Source organism: Vicia villosa, unplaced genomic scaffold (genome assembly GCF_029867415.1).
Source record: "Vicia villosa cultivar HV-30 ecotype Madison, WI unplaced genomic scaffold, Vvil1.0 ctg.000044F_1_1, whole genome shotgun sequence".
In the NCBI taxonomy this organism is placed as follows: Eukaryota; Viridiplantae; Streptophyta; class Magnoliopsida; order Fabales; family Fabaceae; genus Vicia; species Vicia villosa.
The window spans coordinates 1088944-1106905 of record NW_026704976.1 but is presented as its reverse complement, the minus strand read 5'-3'; the positions used below and the strand labels follow the sequence as shown (position 1 = coordinate 1106905).

The 17962-nt window shown below is 35.7% G+C and overlaps 3 protein-coding genes across 3 annotated transcripts; all 3 read right to left on the bottom strand.

Annotated features, from left to right (window-relative positions):
- Positions 1-2984: 2984 nt before the first annotated feature.
- LOC131622812 (uncharacterized) lies at positions 2985-6244 on the bottom strand. The gene is made up of 10 exons (XM_058893846.1): positions 5864-6244; positions 5600-5788; positions 5408-5516; positions 5250-5308; positions 5001-5163; positions 4822-4889; positions 4262-4544; positions 4010-4180; positions 3457-3516; positions 2985-3372 (listed from the first exon to the last, which is right to left on the bottom strand). Exons 1-8 carry the CDS (start codon positions 6104-6106, stop codon positions 4074-4076), a joined length of 1221 nt encoding a protein of 406 aa, XP_058749829.1. The 5' UTR covers positions 6107-6244; the 3' UTR covers positions 2985-3372; positions 3457-3516; positions 4010-4073.
- Positions 6245-6873: 629 nt separating this feature from the next.
- On the bottom strand, positions 6874-9653 carry LOC131622810 (uncharacterized). Its single transcript, XM_058893843.1, has 2 exons — positions 7305-9653; positions 6874-7036 (listed from the first exon to the last, which is right to left on the bottom strand). Exons 1-2 carry the CDS (start codon positions 9516-9518, stop codon positions 7025-7027), a joined length of 2226 nt encoding a protein of 741 aa, XP_058749826.1. The 5' UTR covers positions 9519-9653; the 3' UTR covers positions 6874-7024.
- A 6066-nt stretch (positions 9654-15719) lies between these two features.
- LOC131622836 (uncharacterized mitochondrial protein AtMg00810-like) lies at positions 15720-16049 on the bottom strand. The gene has a single exon (XM_058893864.1). It carries the CDS (start codon positions 16047-16049, stop codon positions 15720-15722), a length of 330 nt encoding a protein of 109 aa, XP_058749847.1.
- Positions 16050-17962: the final 1913 nt, after the last annotated feature.

Below are 17962 nucleotides of genomic sequence, written 5' to 3'. Positions count from 1 at the left end.
CAACAGGAGGGTTATGTGGATTAGTATCTTTGGTGTTTCAAGTCTGGCGTGGTGTTCTGAATTCTTTGAGAGATTGACAAACTCTTTGTATTGACGAGAACACATCGAAGAAAACATGTATGGATATCGCTAAGATCTTGTTAAGAGTCCATTTGTCTTTCATTTTGAGAGAGTTCGTGAAAGTGGAGATTGACGGGGAGGAACTCACTTTGGTGGTGTAACACCCCATTTCCCCATCGTAATTTAAATAACAAATCAGAGTAATTATAAATTCAATCAACATCTTATGGGATGCTACATCATCAAACCAATCACAAATTTGCTCATAATTTAAAACAGAGATACATAACACGTTAGTTCAAATGAACCGGCATTACAATCAAACCATTGTTTCAAACTTCATTTTATTAACGCAACGGAAATGTCAATGCATATGCATAGTGTTAACCCGTATTTTGTGTGTTAGTTCATGTCTTTCTAGTATTTAGTTTAGTGATATTTTTATGTTTGTTTGTTTAGTTTATTTGGTTATTTGTTGTTTTTATTATATTAGTGGGGAGTACATTAGGTGTTCCCATTTGTTAGTTTAATGATTATTTTGTGTGCAGAAGCTAGCAAATAGGCAAGCAGAGTCACGACTGGGTAAGTCAGAGGATAAGCTATGAGTGAGGAAGAATAAGTTATAAAAAAAATACCAAGCTCACGTGAAAAGCAAGCAACAAGGGAATAGGAAGAAGTACTGAATGGAGGGAAAAAGACTCAAAGGGCGCTGAAAAAGATAGTGAAATGAACTCAAATTCATAGTGGAAGCTTGCAGCGCTAAAAGACAAAAATCTGGTGCAAAAGGACTTTGCGTGCCGCCTGCACCTACTGCGTCAAACTGTGCATTTTGCCCTGTCCCCTCTCCCATGTCGATAGTACGAATATCCTCTTTGTCTTGCTTGAAACGTTGCTAATTGCATTGGACTGGGTGATATTATTGATCATAGGCCCGTGATCCGAGACAGAAGAAAAACCCTAATTCCTTGGCCTATAAAAGGAGCTTGAAGCAACATTGGAAAGAGTTCAGCATTTTTTCTAAGTTACATATTTTCCTGAAGCGTGTTGCAGAAAAGTGTTGTCATTTCCTCTCCTTATCCATCTTTGTGCTTGCTGATGAACGCTGGCGCGACTGGAGTTCCTTCTTGAAAACTTGGTCGTTTCAAGTTCTACTCTAAGTCTCTCTTAGGTTGTTATTTTTTGTGCATTTTCTGGATACTTGTTTAAGTTTCTGGGAGGTCCTATTTCTTGGAGTTCCAAGAAGCAACCTGTTGTGGCTCTGCCAACATGTGAAGCTGAGTACATTGCAGGCGTTGTAGCTGCATGTCAAGCTGTTTGGCTTCTAAACTATTAGAAGATTTGAAGGTTAAGATAGAGAAACCTCTGAAGTTGATGATTGATAACAAGTCTGCAAATCAATCTTGCCAAGAATCCCGTGTTGCATGGAAGAAGCAAGCATATTGAGACGAAGTATCATTTTCTCAGAAGTCAAGTGCAGAAAGGAGTGTTAGAAGTTATGCATTGTAGCACTCAGAAACAGCTGGCAGATGTTCTGACGAAGGCAATCAAGACAGATCAATTTCTTTGCTTGAGGAATGAAATTGGTGTTGTTAGTTTCTGATAAATAACTAAATTAAGGGATGGTATTAGAGGGTAATTTAATATTTTCTATTTTAGTGATAATTTAGCCATTAAATTTATCTTCCTTTTAGGACCTATGTGACAACTTTTGTTTTATGTATAAATAGGCTACTATAGGTTACATTTATGTAAATCCTCTTCTTACACATTAATAGCAGTTGTCATTTTATTATTCTCTTTATTCCTCTTTGCTTTCATCCCCTTGTACACCAACAATTATGTCATCTTTTCCCCAAATTCATTTGTCAGAATAATCCTTTGCGGACATCCTCATGTGTAGATGGAAGTACAAAAGGGATAAATACCAGTGTTGCTGCGGTGCTAGTGTGGCTGATATGATTACACAAACAAGACTTTGCTAAGTTCCTTTCCACATAAGTTCTTGGAAAGCTATTATATGTACTTTCTGTAGAGCTATATAGTATTTATTAAAACTAGTATCCACTATAGTAGATTCCTTCTGTAGTATGAGATTTTACTACTTTTATTATCTTTTTTACTACAAAAATGGTTCTTAAATTTATGTTTTTTGGAGTGAAATATTCTTGTTTTATATGATAAGATCTATAATATCTTATAGCAACACTGCACTTGTTGATAATCATTCAATAACTTGTATTCACTAACTAACACAAACTTTTCAAATTTTTCCTTTTCCCCCCTAGATAAAACCGTCTTTAATCTGTTCTCCACTCGTATGCATAATTAGTTAATTACTAATACGATATTTTCAAAACACAAACATATATCTATAATTACAAGTTTTAGCTGTCAATGAAACCTTGTTCCACTTATCAATTACAATGTCAAGATAGTATTTTGTGTCATTTAATTAAATCAAATGATACTATTTTTATGTTCCAATAGCGAGAAACTTGATTGAGCCCTCTAAATGTTACCTTTATATAAGATGATGGTATGAACAGAATGACAAGCAGATCAGACAAATTTATACAGAAAAATATTAACAAGATATAAAAGGAAAAAAAAGTTAAACATGATTAACATATTTTGTCGTTTTTTTTTATTAAATGGAGGGCCAAATTCTAAAAGAAGAAATTACACAAAATTAATAGAGGGACTGAAATCTCTAACAAGGCATTTTCTAGAAATTACACATAACATTCGGGTTTGAAGTTTCATTTCTCGCTAAACCATATGCACACATGTTTGCTTTGCGGTAGATATAACTGATATTAATGTCATTGAGGAAATAGGATCTGATTTTGGATATCAGTTTTCATCCAATGATGTTACTTGAGTTGTTTCTATTTATATGAGTCACCACTTATTGGGAATCAACATTAACTAATACACAATCCATTATGGTACTCCATACAAAATCCTCATAATTTTCTTGTTTTGTCAAACCAAATGTATCGCTATCCTTTCTAATCTATCTAACATATCAATTCTTAAGTAGAATATCTATTCATAATCTTCATCATCAGTGCAATCCGTGACGCAGAACAATATCGCAAAACGACCACTTAATTCCTTTTTGATTGAACTTTGAGTCTTTCAATTTCTTCATAATCTTTATCAATGGTGCAATCCGTAATGCAGAATAATACCATAGAGATGTCGCTTAATTCATCTCTATTGAACTTCGAGTCTTTCAATTTTTTCAATGGTGTTTTTGGAGTTTCATTTTTGAAAATTTATCATTTGAATCAAAAGTCTTCACAATAACTGTCTACAACAGAAAAATCCAACAATTATTACAAACTAAGAGAATAATTAATTACAATGCTACTAGTTAATAATAATGCATACCGCTTCTGCAGTGATTTTGGATATATGTTAAAGCTGCTTCAGATCATCATGGTCAACACCCTACAACATATAATTGCAATTTAGAATATCCTATATATAATTAAAAAATGAACAAAAATCATAAAAAAAATAATACTTATAATGAAATGATTGAAATAAACACTAGAATATCTTAAGGAAGTGATTCAAGGGGAGATATATCAAAGATGAAGTTGAATCCATCATTGTATATCATACGCTCTTCAAAGGAGTAATAGTCATAGAATATACTTTAAGACTTCAAACTTGTCAGTTAATCAATTATGGAGGGAGATGGAACTTTTGAGATCTTGTTGAGTTAAAGTTGTTGTGTTTGTTTTTCTCTCATTAAACAAGTGAACTTATTAAAACTTGTAAATAAGTATGGAGGGATGGATAACATTAACAAAAGTCATATAACAATATGAAAGAATCTATTTCTGTTTTACAAAATGACACGGCAATTGCTGACACTCATTCAGTAATTGATAAATATTAAGATATATCTAAAACACAAACAAATATCCATAATTACCAGTTCTAGCTGTCAATGATGTCTTGCTCCACTTAACATTGACATTGTCTGATTAGTTTCAGTGCTAGTATTTTGGATATTGAGAAGCATATCTCCCTGGATACTGGATGTTATCAGGTAATCCACCATGTTGAGGCCTTAGAGTCGGTTCCCCATATGGAGGATGCAAAGCTGAAATGTAATAGCAACAAATTAATATTGCATTAATCTAAAAAAAACATAGAAAAGAAGAAATTATAAGAGAGTAACTACATGTGGCTGCTGCAGGTAAAGGCAGGTCAGGCTGAAAGTCTCTGTATTCAACATAAGGTCTTCCATGAAAACCCATATTGTTGTTCCCTACAGTGTTTGGCCTATACTGGCTACCGAAAACAGGGTTTCCGTATGTTTCGATGTCACTGTAAGTTCTACTGGAACCAACATTATATATAGGATAGGGTGGTCTTGAAACATGTGAAATATGACTGCTTGGATATCCTCTACACAACGGATTCATATTGTGACGAGGTTCATTCATAAAACCATGTGTATTGACCTGAGAGCATGTACCATGGAATTAGCATAGTTTCCACAAGACATAAGTAACTAACCAATATAGAAAAGTTTCAGTGCCTTAAATTTCATACATAGAAAATAACAGTTCATTCAAATTCTGCAATAAAATCTTTTGTACTAAACAGCGTATTGGAAAACAATAGCAATTTATTCAAATTCTATTATGATATTGTGTTGCATTGCCGTTGCCGCTATTTGACAACACTGAAAAGTTTGCGAGTTAATAGAAAGTTGTAGTATAGGTTGAGGTGACTAACTTGACTAGGCATCCTATAGTCGGGTTGAGAGATGGAAGAATTAGCTCTCCACTGGTGAATGCCACTTCCTGAGCAAGAATGCAACAAAGTCGATATTATTAAAGAAAATTATACAATAAAACAAACTGCAATATTGAAAAGCAACTACAATTAGATAAAAACTACAATTAGATAAAAACCTGTCGAACTTCCTTGACTATGAAATGCAGGTCGGAAAGAAGACTCAGAAGAACCTCTGTGCGATAATGTTGACGGGTTGGTATTAGATAGAGACAGAGTATCTTGCTTCATCTGATCCAAATATTTCTGAGACTCGTCCCGGTTCAGTTCAACAAACAAAACCTTGAAATACAAATGAAGCTTTAGTATATGTCATGCTTGATAATTTGATAATCAGATCAACAAAAAGCAATGTAAGTTACTAATACCTGATCAAAATATTCATCGGAATATGGAAGATCCTTGCTTTTAGGTAGAACATAATTAGCTGCCATGGTAATAAAATATCAGAACTTGCATAAGACTCTTAAGTTAAAAAAATGATAAACTAAACACCAACAGACAACAAGTAAAAGGTAAAAAATACCTATCATTTTATTCAAAGCATCAACTGGAACTTCTTTGCCCATTTCTTTAAATCTTTTTTCAGATCGTCTCTTGAGCTCTTCTGGCTTAGGGAACACAACAACAGCAATCTGGAACGAACAAAAAACAATATTATCGAATCTATAGTAAACTTATTTTTCCATCTCCGACAAATAGTTATATAGATAGCTACCTTTCGATAATTGACAAATGGATTAAGTTTCCGCTTGCGTGCATTTTTGTACACATTTGTCTGATCGATTATATAATTGCGAGGTACATTAGCCGCCCGTGACAAAATTACATTGAACATTGAAGTTGCCTTGTCCATCAAACGATCAAACCTTTCACCGTAGTTGTTTTTGCGCAACAGCCCAGGAACCTGAACAACACCGAATTAAGCAAAAATAGAAGAGAGAAAAATGATAACCACAAAATGATCGGGAGCTAAACTAACCTTCATTTGTTCAAGAATTAAGTTTGTACCAAGCAAGACATAACGCTTCTCAGGGTGATCTTTCACCCATTTTTCAGCCCATGTAGTCTTGCCTGAAGCCGGTAATCCCACTAGCATCATCAATTCACAATGCTTTGGATCCAAAAACGAAGGTCCCATAACCGCATTTCCATCCGCCACAGCCAGGGCCCAAGGTCTGAACCCTTCTTGAGGAACAAGTCCTTGTTCAACACTGAATTGCATCTGAACCACGACATTTTTCAACAGGACATGCGGAAAAAGTGCCCATTCCCAAGGTGAAACATTTGGAAAAGAAGAATCTGCTCCAAAACCGAGGGAACCGGCATCAAATTGAAATGCAATACCCAACCATTTACCATTCTTAGAGAAACCAATAGAAGCAAATGGTTTACTCTCAAGATCAACGCAACAAACTATTATATCGTGATAGGAAGAAATTCCTACCAAGACAATAGGATTAGGGTTTCAACAATAGAAAGAGAAAGACATTAAAATAAACTAAGGAAATTAAAATAAAAAGATAAACTTTGATTTCTTGATTCATTCTAAATGTCTCTATGAGACTACAATATATACTACTCTAAATGGATATTAAACCTAAAAGGCTCAAACACTACTAAAAGCCCAATTCAACCAAACATTCAAAATAAAATAACAACTAACATTATATTACTAATTAAAATATCTAATTGCACCTCCTATCATTGCCGCCCGGTTCACATTGAACCTTGTCCTCAAGGTTCAGTCATAAAAGTTGGACTCTTTAATAAACTCCTGGATCCCACTGTTTGTAAAAGGTGCATTTTGAGCAACTAAAAGCATGAGAAGCCTCTGTCACATACAGAGCAGCAACAGCAGGAGAAAAGGTTGTATATCCAACAACAGCCAAGTTTACAAAATGATGATAGGGATGAATCCGAGAAACATGTCCCAACTTTATCATATTAGCACTGAAAAGCAAGGTCTGGAGATTATCACCAAGCTGAGCAAGAATCTGATGTAGCTGCTCAGCAAAACCCATGTCAAATAAACAACCAACCTCATCAAAAACAACATACTCCACAAACTGATTTTCCATAATATCACCTCTTAAGTTATCACTATCAGGCCAAATATGAAAACTTAAAGTTCCATAGCTCTTCAACATTTCAACTGAAAGCAGAGTGTTGGTATATATGTTTAGTTCACTTGTTCCACAACCAAGAATATGAGAGACAGTGAGAATGAAAATCTTAGAAGTACAAGAAGTCAGTAGATTGAAAAATACATTAGCAACCATGTATGCATCTCTAGTTGAATCTTTCCACAATTTTGTCAACATTTGAGGACCAAATGAGCATTCATAATGAAGGATGGTAAGCAATTGGTTTATAAATGGGATGATTAGTGAAGGTTGTTGATAATCACAAGATATGTTTACCTTGGACGGAAGTTGTATGAGCTTATGAACTTCGACCATCATGCCAAGCAACTCAGCGACATCTTGAACTCTGTCATAAGAATCAGCTCTAGTATACACTTCACCAACCCAATTGTAAGTTTCTGTGTCTGGCTTCATATGCATATTCGCAAACGATCTTCTAGTAGGAATCAGACACTTAGTTAGAAAATCGGCATGACTTTTCTTTGGACAGCCACCATGTATAACAACAATACCAACTTGTGAATGGAGATTTTCACTTGAAATTTTTATCAAGGAATGAGCAGCTAGGACCACAATTGAATCAGTGTTGTTCATAGGACTATTTTCAGACCAAAAATCAATTATTGGAATTAAAGCAACAACCTCTTCATGTATATTTTCAATAGAAAGAACACCATTTGACTGAAACTCTTCTTTCCTCATCAAATGGAAAGAACTCAGAACCTCATCTACAAATTCATTTTGAGTAAAACTATCAATAATTGAATTCGTCAGCCCCAAAATTTGTTGAGTCATTCTATCAAACACCTTAAGAGCAAGCTTCATACATCCATATTGAACACAAATATTTGCCAACGAATTAGAAACTCTAACATTGTCTCTGAAACCTTTCTTCATTGCAAACCTATGTACGCACAAGCCAAGACCGAGTGCACCCAGGTGAGCACAAACGAAAATGATAGCCATAATAATCACATAATCAGAAACAACACCGACAATCTGCATTTTTCGAAAACACTTAAAAGCTTGTTCATAACAATCCCTCTTGTGATCATAAATTTTTGTTTCGGGTGAAAGAACGGGCTCGTTCTTCGTGTTCTTAAAGGGAACAAGCATCATTGGAAACATGAAATTTGTTTTAGTAAACTTATTGATCATTGAAGGAAACAAGGATGATGAGTGGTAATGAACTGTTTGTAAATTAATGGAATTAGGTGCTAAGGTTGAAACTGTGTTGGTTGATTTGTGAAAACCAAATTGGTGTGGTTGATTGAAATTGGCTTTAAGAAATTGGTAGGTGAAATAAGGCAGAGATGCAGTAGAGGACATGGGACCACTTGTACCAGGATGAGACACAACATTCTTTTGTCCAAAAGTTGTATGGGAGTGTGATATTGTATGGAGAGAGAGAAAGTCTTGTTGAATTGATGTGAGTGGTGATATGGAGCTACACGTGATCACTATTGCAATAGGTGGGACATTTTTTTGAATGAATGGTTGTGATGAATTCTGCATAAATTGAGGGAAATGTAAAGGTGGGTGATTATTTTCAAAGGATAAGAAGGAACCTTTTTGAAGTATGGGAGAGTGCGCTGACGGACGTCCAACAAGTAGCAGGCGCGTGGGCCTTGTGTGATTGAAGTGCAACAGGCGCGTGGCAGGCTTTAATTGGACCGTTGAATGCTTTTTCTCAACATTACACAGTGGTGAAAGATTGATGAATTCATTAGGCAAACATTGATATGGTGACTCTTGTAGGAAAACAGATGCACTTGTCTTTGTTGCGTGAGATTTCATCTGAGATATCATGGAAGGTATTGTCGGAAGTGTGGCCGGAGAAGTTGCCGGAAATATATTTTTCGTCATATTTTCTTCATAGCAAAACGATTTCAAAGGTGGCGGTGGTACCGGAGGCTGATCAAATATTGACTCCGGTGGTGGCTTCGGTGGTGATTTCTCTCCCTGTGACTCTATTTCTTCATCCTCTATTTCTCTCTCTGGACTACAAGTTGAATGTGTTATTTTAGAACAAGGTGACGATGCCCTAAAACAAGGAGATTGGATTTGTTGTTGCTTTAGAGTTGGCAAAAGATTTAGATTTATTTCAGGAAGGTCTCGATGGACAGGTTCCACAATGAAATCTTGATGAAAACAAGTTTCATCAATGGGTTCCATTGATTCCAGATCCGGCTTTGTGAAAACATAGTTTAAAATTTCTGAATATGGTTTCCCTGCTTCATCTGACTCAGGCATAACATCTCTAAACTCAGGTTTAAAATACCAGAGGATAGCAGTAGTAAAAGCGTCCCAGCTTGTCGATGAGTACCTTTGAGACCATTGAAACCACCATTGAAGAGCTCGACCTCTCAATACTGGAACAATGCTTGCTACTTTTTCTTCTTCTGGTATTCTATGTGTAACAAAATATTTTTCAGTACACAAAATCCACCAATAACAATCGTCACATCCATTGTATATGGAAATATTCATCTTCAATACTAGGCAAGAGATCGAAAATGGAAGCACCAATTGATAGGAAGAAATTCCTACCAAGACAATAGGATTAGGGTTTCAACAATAGAAAGAGAAAGACATTAAAATAAACTAAGGAAATTAAAATAAAAAGATAAACTTTGATTTCTTGATTCATTCTAAATGTCTCTATGAGACTACAATATATACTACTCTAAATGGATATTAAACCTAAAAGGCTCAAACACTACTAAAAGCCCAATTCAACCAAACATTCAAAATAAAATAACAACTAACATTATATTACTAATTAAAATATCTAATTGCACCTCCTATCATATCGCCTACACCAAACCTATCACCATAACTCGAAAACTTTCCGGCATTGGAAAACTTGCCGGTGCCACCAAAACCAAAGCTTTGGTTAGTCTCACCAAGAGCTCCAACGACACCATCACCTCTAGAAACACCAAGACGACATAGGTGCCTCTGATCAGGAGCAGTGTCATCTGTATCAACATGTTGAGCAGAAACAACAACACAGCCATAACAATATCTACCATTTGTTATTCCAACATTAGCTCTAGCACCAGACCAACAATAACCAAAGCCTTCCTCATTAAGGCCATATCCAACAAGTCCATTGCATTCAATGTTGAAATCTAACAAAACCAATCATGCAACACAACAAATTAAGATACAAATAACCACTGCTTCATTAGTGAAATCTAACATGAATCATTTATGAAATACCATATATAAACCTACAACTTGAATAAAGAAAGCAATATTGAAGAAGGTATAGAAAAATGAATACCTAAATCACAATCAGCAGAATTGAGAACAATACTTGATAAAGGAGGCAGTTGTTTTGCTTTCTTGTGATGAGAAATGGCGTTTGTTAGGAGACATGGTCGAATGAAATAGAGAAGCGCTAAAGATACAAAATTACAAATACTCAATTGTTAATTTATAAAGTATTGTTGATAGTAACAAATAAAATTAATAATTTTATTTTGTTATTAATTAATTAATTAGTTCATGAATTAGTAGGAAAATATTAATTAGAAGTTTTAACAGGAAATTTTTAAAAGAAATATTTTAGAAATAGAATTAACTATATTAACTATTATTGCTATTTGGCATGTTTAACATTGATAATTCTTAATTAATAATTGCTCAATTAGTAGGAAAATATTATGTAGAAGTTTTAGAAGGAAATTTTTAAAACAAATATTTTAAAAGTAGAATTAAGAATATTAATAATTATTATTATTATTTGGCATGTTTAAGATTGGTAATTCTTAATTAATTAATTGCTCAATTAGTAGGAAAATATTATTTAAAAGTTTTGGCAGGAAATTATTAAAGCAAATATTCTAGAAGTATAATTAAGTATATTAACTATTATTATTATTTGGCATGTTTAAGATTGGAATTTCGTAATTAATTTATTTTAGGAGTAGAAGGAAAACATTACATATAGGAGTTTTTGCAGGAAATTTTTTTTAAAAATATTTTAGAAATAGAATTAAATATATTAACTATTATTGAAAAAAAATTAATTAACCATGTTTAATAAAAAAATTACCAAAGACTATATTTTCGGGGTATTTACCAAACTGTCCAGGTTTGGGACCCCAGAGAAGTGGATGCGCCAAACCAAATGGCGTATAAGTATTAAAAGTGGGTGTATGCGCCAAACCATTTGGCTAACCCTAAAAAAGGGATTGTTTGCGCCAAATGGAATGGCGCATTAGGCTTCTTTTTGCCCTAACAGCCATTTCATTTGGCGCCAAAGGCTTATTCTTTTCTTTTTTTTTTTGTTTCATTTTTTTTTATTTTTTTTAGTTAAGATTTTGTTAATATATATATTATCAAAATTCCATTTTTATTTAATTAGTTAAGATATATATATAAATAAATTTTCAAAATAATTTTTTAGTCTTAAAAATGAAGTACACAAAACGTAAATTGACATTTGTTAACCGAAAATATAACATTGGTGCATTATATTAAAGGAACGAAACATCGATTACAGATAATTAGAGAAACGATATAGCGACACAATTGATTAAAGAAAATACAACAATATGATCAATGGCGTCCATCACCAAGATAGCCATCCGTTCCGCAATTTCGTCTTGTTATGACACGTTTGCCGCGATCGTTGATCCCGCCGCGAATATTGGCACCACCCCTTTCCCTAGCTCTGCCCCTACCTCTGCCCCTTTGTGGTTCTTGCTGGGTTTGTGTCACTGGGCCCGACATTGGGATGTCTCGTGGATCGCTGTCAATGAATTCGTCGACGCCCCCATAATTATCCGGAAAACCGCTGTTGTAAAGTCGGTTACCCATCCCCTCAAACGTGTTAAGTCGTGGTGGTGGAGTGGGTTGGGAAAAGACTTCGGGTTCATTGCATCCAGCTGCACTAGAACTACCCTGATTAAAGCCGAATTGGTTTGAAGGTGTTGCGAAGCCAGAGGGGGTGCCACGGTAAGAGGATTCACCATGAGGACCATCGTCGGGACTAAGATGAAGGCTAGATGAACCGGGAGTAAGGTTTTGGCCGAATCCCCTTGTGGACCCTGCAAATGCTGCAAATCCGAATGGTTGTGAATGGGTCTGATATTGGTCCGAGGAATGATGGTGGTCTTCATATTCTTGTAATGGTTGAGACTGGGATTGGAAAATATTTGATTGGCGGTAGTTACGTGCGGAACGGGATGGAGTACTGAAAAGATTTTGTTGTTGTTGTTGGAGTTGTTGTTGTTGCTGGAGTTGTTGTTGTTGTTGCTGTTGTTGGAGTTGTTGTTGGCGTTGTTGTAGGCGTTGTTGTTGTCGTTGTTGTTGCCGTAGTTGTTGTTGTTGTTGTTGTTGTTCCTCTTCCGGTTGTTGTTGTTGTGGCAAGATGTAGTTCTGTGCACGGGGATCAATTAAATAGAACGGAGCTGCAAGAAACAAGTTAGGGGATGTAGCTGTACGATACCAACTCATGTATTCAGGAGAAGGTTTCATTTCATGGTCACTGACGGGGAAGTTCAGGACATACTGGCGACGGTCCTTCCACATCTGGCGGTGCGATGGGGCCATATGACGACAAATCTCGTGAAATCCATGAATGGCATTTTCAAAGGCATTCGTAATCTTCCAATCACAGCACTAGTGGAGGCTACATACTTTAGGATGGCTGCACTCTTCTCAACGAGAGGGAGGAAATGGGGTGATGTTAGGCAATCTGGTCAACTATTAAGTGATAGTTGCATGAAATTTATGCAACAGCAATCGACAAAAGCGAACACTCATCAAGTAACTTCTTTCGACCGTTTCAATCGCACGTTCAGTGTGCGGGAGACAATTGACCACAATGAGGGATTGCCAAGACAACAATATAGGGTTCTTCTAGACGAGGATTGGTGCGACTGTGGAAGGTTTCAAGCTTTTCGTATGCCTTGCTCGCACGTCATAGCTGCATGTGCGTATGCGCACCGCGACGCTAAATCACTACTGTCTCCGATTTACAAGACTCAGACATTGCTCAGAGTTTACAGCGTTGCGTTCCCTGTGGTGGCCAAGGAGGATTACTGGCCTGAGTATGATGGAGAGGTAGTTTGGCACAACGACGCAATGCGGCGAAATAAAAAAGGGCGTCCCAATAGTACACGGATTAGAACCGAAATGGACGTCCACGACAAAATGGAACGAAAATGCAGCATTTGTCGTCAGGTGGGGCACAATAGAAAAAGATGCCCTAATCGTGGCGCAACCTCGTCGCAAGTTTAATATAATCTGTATTTTTTTTCGACAATGTATCAGTTTCCCTTACCAACTCTTGTAACCGTTCGTCGGTCTCTCATCAATAAATTGTGCTTTTGTGAAAATCCGATATCTATAACGCAAACGTTATTTAGGGTTAGTGATAATTTTACGAACTCGATTCTAAGACGTTTTTACGAAAATAAAAGACCGGAATAAAAAACGGTGCGCGAAAATACCCGAAACAGGTTAATTTTGAAAAAAAAAATGGCCCACACATAGGAGCCAATTGGTTTGGCGCCTATGTGTTAATGCATGGCCATATGCGCCATTTCAAATGGCTTACACATCTTTGCCCTAATTTTTGTTCTTTTGCGCCAAATGGTTTGGCGTGTGGACCATGCATGCGCCATTTCATTTGGCGCATTCTCTTCCAGTATGTCCCAAACCTAGACAGTTTGGTAAATACCCCGAAAAGTTGGTTTTTTCAGTAAATTTTTTATTAAACCTGGTTATTTTAATTTTTTTTCACTATTATTGCTATTTGGCATGTTTAAGATTGATAATTCTTAATTATTAATTGCTCAATTAGTAGGAAAATATTATTTAGAATTTTTAGAAGGAATTTTTTAAAGAAAATATTTTAAAAGTAGAATTAAGAATATTAACAATTATTATTATTTGGCATGTTTAAGATTGGTAATTCTTAATTAATTAATTAAAGGATTAATAGGAAAACATTACATATAAATTTTTGTAGGAAATTTTCTTAAAAAATATTCTAGAAATAGAATTAAGTATATTAACTATTATTATTATTACTTGGCATGTTTAAGATTGATAATTCTTAATTATTAATTGCTCAATTAGTTGGAAAATATTATTTAGAATTTTTAGAAGGAATTTTTTAAAGAAAATATTTTAAAAGTAGAATTAAGAATATTAACAATTATTATTATTTGGCATGTTTAAGATTGGTAATTCTTAATTAATTAATTGAAGGATTAATAGGAAAACATTACATATAAATTTTTGTAGGAAATTTTTTTAAAAAATATTCTAGAAATAGAATTAAGTATATTAACTATTATTATTATTACTTGGCATGTTTAAGATTGATAATTCTTAATTAATTAATTGATGGATTAGTAGGAAAATATTATTTTGAAGTTTTAGCATGAAATTTTTAAAGCAAATATTCTATAAGTAGACTTAAGGATATTAATTATTATTGGTAATTCTTCTAAAAAAAGGTGTTATTTCTGACAAGTTCTAGCAATTTTCGACGAGATTTTTGTTGAGCATTTCCGGTGATATTGTGTACAACGGTAATAGAGTTGACCCTGAGACCTCTCTAAGATGGTTTAAACTCCTAACCCTAGGGTTAGAGACCACTACGGGAGGAATTAGGGTTTATTTCTAGTATTTTCTGGATTTGGGGATGGGACGTGGTCGATCGAAGAAGAAGGTGACAATGACCCCACCATCGAGTTAGAGTGTTCTCACCAGATCCAAATTAGGTGGGAAGGAGGGATACACAGGTAATAGTGGTGCGAGAGAGATCCATGTAAAAGGAACACCCAGTTTGTGTAGAAACTTGGGTACAAACTAAAACACAGACTCAATATTTTGCTGAGAGATAAAATTACTTCATATATTATTCAAGGAAAAATTTGGCTTAAATAGCCTTTACAAATTGAAAAGAGACGTTAGGTTTTCACCCACTAAAAGTCTAACAGAATAGAAAAACCAGGACCTGAATAATAGGTCTCTTTATTAACTAAACAGAGAGAAAATAGAAACTAGTAAACTGGACCTAATTTTATGGATGAATCTAATTTTACAGAAGAATAAGTCCATCAATCCCTCTTTTAAGCTGAATACTGTAAATAAATCAGCTTACTTCTATTGCAGACATCAGCCCCAACATCTCTCGTAGCTTGATAATTTTTCTTTCTTCAATGGTTTTGTCATAATATCTACAATTTGATTCTGGGTATTACAGTACTTCAGTTTCACAGTTCCTTCATTCACCAAGTCTCTCAAAAAATGAAACTTAACATCTATGTGTTTACTCTTGCCATGGAACATGGAATGCTTTGAAAATTGTATTGTTGAACTGTTATGACAGTACATGAGGCTGCCTTCTTCTCCTTTATGCCCAAGTTTTTCGAGTAACCTCGTAAGCCAAATGTATTGACATGCACAAGAAGCCGCGGTAATGTACTCAACTTCCGTGGTTGATAATGTAACCACAAGCTGCTTCTTTGATGCCCAAGAAACTGCACCTCCTGCAAGAAGAAATACAAAACCATAAGTACTTTTCCTGTCATTAAGATCTCCTACAAAGTCGTTGTCCGTGTATGCCACCAATTCTGTGATGCTTTCTCCTTTGTAAAGAATTCCCATTTCAATTGTGCCATTAATGTATCTTAATATCCTCTTTGCTGCACACCAATGCTCCTAAGTTGGAGATGACATATATTTGCTAATCAAACTCACTCCAAACATAATGTCTGGTCTCGTTGCTGTCAAGTACATCAAGCTTCCAACAACTTGCTTGAACATGGTTGAGTCGATCTTGGTTCCCTTCTCATCCTTGGAAAGCCTTGTGCCTGGCACAATACGATTTCCAACTGGTTTGCTATCAGACATGGGAAATCTAGCAAGCACTTCTCTCGCATACTTTCTTTGACACATGAATATCCTCTTCAAATTCTGTATAACTTCCATGCCAAGAAAATATCTCATCTTTCCCAAATCATACATGTCAAATTCATGCATCATTGACATCTTAAATTCCTCACAAATACTTTTATTATTCACAATATAAATCAAATCATCAACGTAAAAACTGACAATTAGGAGTTTACCTCCCTCCTTTTCTTTTGTAAAGAGCATGTGTTCAGAAGCACACCTTTCGAAGCCCTCTCGAATGAAGTAGGATTATATGCGGCTGTATCATGCTCGCGGAGCCTGTTTCAGTCCGTATAAAGCTTTATTTAGCTTATACACCTTTTCTTCTTCTCCCTTCTTCTCAAAGCCAGTAGGTTGTTGTACATGCACCTCTTCCTTAAGTTCACCTTGAAGAAATGCACTCTTGACATCTAACTGGTATACTTCCCACTTGTTTTGAGCTGCAATTGCCAAGATAAGTCTTATTGTATCAAGACGAGCCACTGGAGCAAACACCTCTAAATAGTCAATCCCATATTGTTGCGCATATCTTTTGGCCACCAACCCAGCTTTGTGCTTCTCTACATTACCATGCTCGTTAATCTTGGTTTTAAAAACCCATTTAACTCCAATAGCTTTGACTCCATTCGGCAATGTTGCGAGTCTCCACGTGCCATTTTTCTCTATCGAATCAATCTCTTTAGCCATCGCATCTCTCCATTTTTTTCTTTCACGGCTTCTTATATGTGACTAGATCTTCTTCTGTTGTCATCATCATTGCTTCTTCTTCCTCCTTTGAAAGTCCTTCTCCAGTTGTGTATTCTGACATCCATGCAGGAGCTCTTCGAGATCTTCCTTTAGGCGAGCTTGGTTTGCTTCCACCTGATGAGGTTATGGAGGAGTTTCCTCCTGTTTGCGAGATTGTGTTACTTATATTGTTAAAATTAGAGTCTTCTTCTAACTCTAACTCTTTGTTAGCATCTGAATTTTTATCTCCCCATTCCAGTACATCTGTTTGCACTTCTTCTTTGCTTTGTTCCCACTTCCAACATGCATTTTATTCAAATTTTACATCTCTGTTTATTGTTGTTTTCTTGGTAATAGGATCAAAGAGTTTGTATGCTTTGGACTCCTTGCTCACACCAAGAAAAATGTGTGCTTTACTTTTGTCATCTAGCTTTACTCTTCTCTGATCTGGAACATGTACATGAGCAAGACATCTGAAAACTCGGAAGTGATCCACTCTTGGTTTGCAGCCAGTCCATGCTTCTTGTGGAGTCATGTTTTCAAGAGATGTTGTTGGACAACTATTATGGATGTGAATCGACCAATTTGCTGCTTCAGCCCAGAACTCCTTCGGCATTTGTTTCTCAGACAACATGGAGCGCACCATATTCATGATTGTCTGGTTCTTCCGCTCAGCAACACTATTTTATTGGGGAGTGTATGCTGCCGTTAGTTGTCGAGTGATCCCATGAGTGCTGCAAAAATCTTTAAACTCCTTTGAGTTATAATTACCTCCTCTATTCGTTGTCAAACACTTAATGCTTGTTCCAGCCTTTTTTTCAGCCCATGTGTTGAATCCTTTGAAAGCCTCCAATGCTTCCGATTTCTTATTCAAAAAATATATCCAAGTTTTATGTGTAAAGTCATCAATAAAACTTAGGATATACCTCTTATTGCTGTTGGAAATTGGGCTAATAGGACCACAAATGTCTGAGTGAACAAGCTGTAATTTGTATGTTGATCTCCAGAGATTTTTTTAGAAATGGGATCTTGGTGCTGCTTCCCGACGAGACAATGTGTGCACAACTTTTATGGAGTTTTCACAGTAGGCAGCCCTTCAACCATTCCTCGATATGCAAGAGTTCTCAGTCCCTTATAGTTGAGATGTCAAAACCGTGAATGCCATAGTCGTGATTCATCATCAGCTTCAACTTGCATACATTTAGGCAGAGTTGGTACCATCTTCGCCAAGAAATTGAACATTCTATTTCCACTCATATCAGAATGCATGATTAGTCCTCTAC

What these genes read in the sequence shown, in the direction of transcription:
- LOC131622812 (XM_058893846.1), bottom strand. Translation starts at nt 6,106, where the DNA reads ATGCAATTCAGTGTTGAACAAGGACTTGTTCCTCAAGAAGGGTTCAGA. An exon ending in TAATTCTTGAACAAATGAAG is followed by an intron (nt 5,789 to 5,863) that starts GTTAGTTTAGCT and finishes GGTGTTGTTCAG; the next exon opens with GTTCCTGGGCTGTTGCGCAA. An exon ending in CCGATGAATATTTTGATCAG is followed by an intron (nt 5,164 to 5,249) that starts GTATTAGTAACT and finishes TTGTATTTCAAG; the next exon opens with GTTTTGTTTGTTGAACTGAA.
- LOC131622810 (XM_058893843.1), bottom strand. Translation starts at nt 9,518, where the DNA reads ATGAATATTTCCATATACAATGGATGTGACGATTGTTATTGGTGGATT.
- LOC131622836 (XM_058893864.1), bottom strand. Translation starts at nt 16,049, where the DNA reads ATGTCAATGATGCATGAATTTGACATGTATGATTTGGGAAAGATGAGA.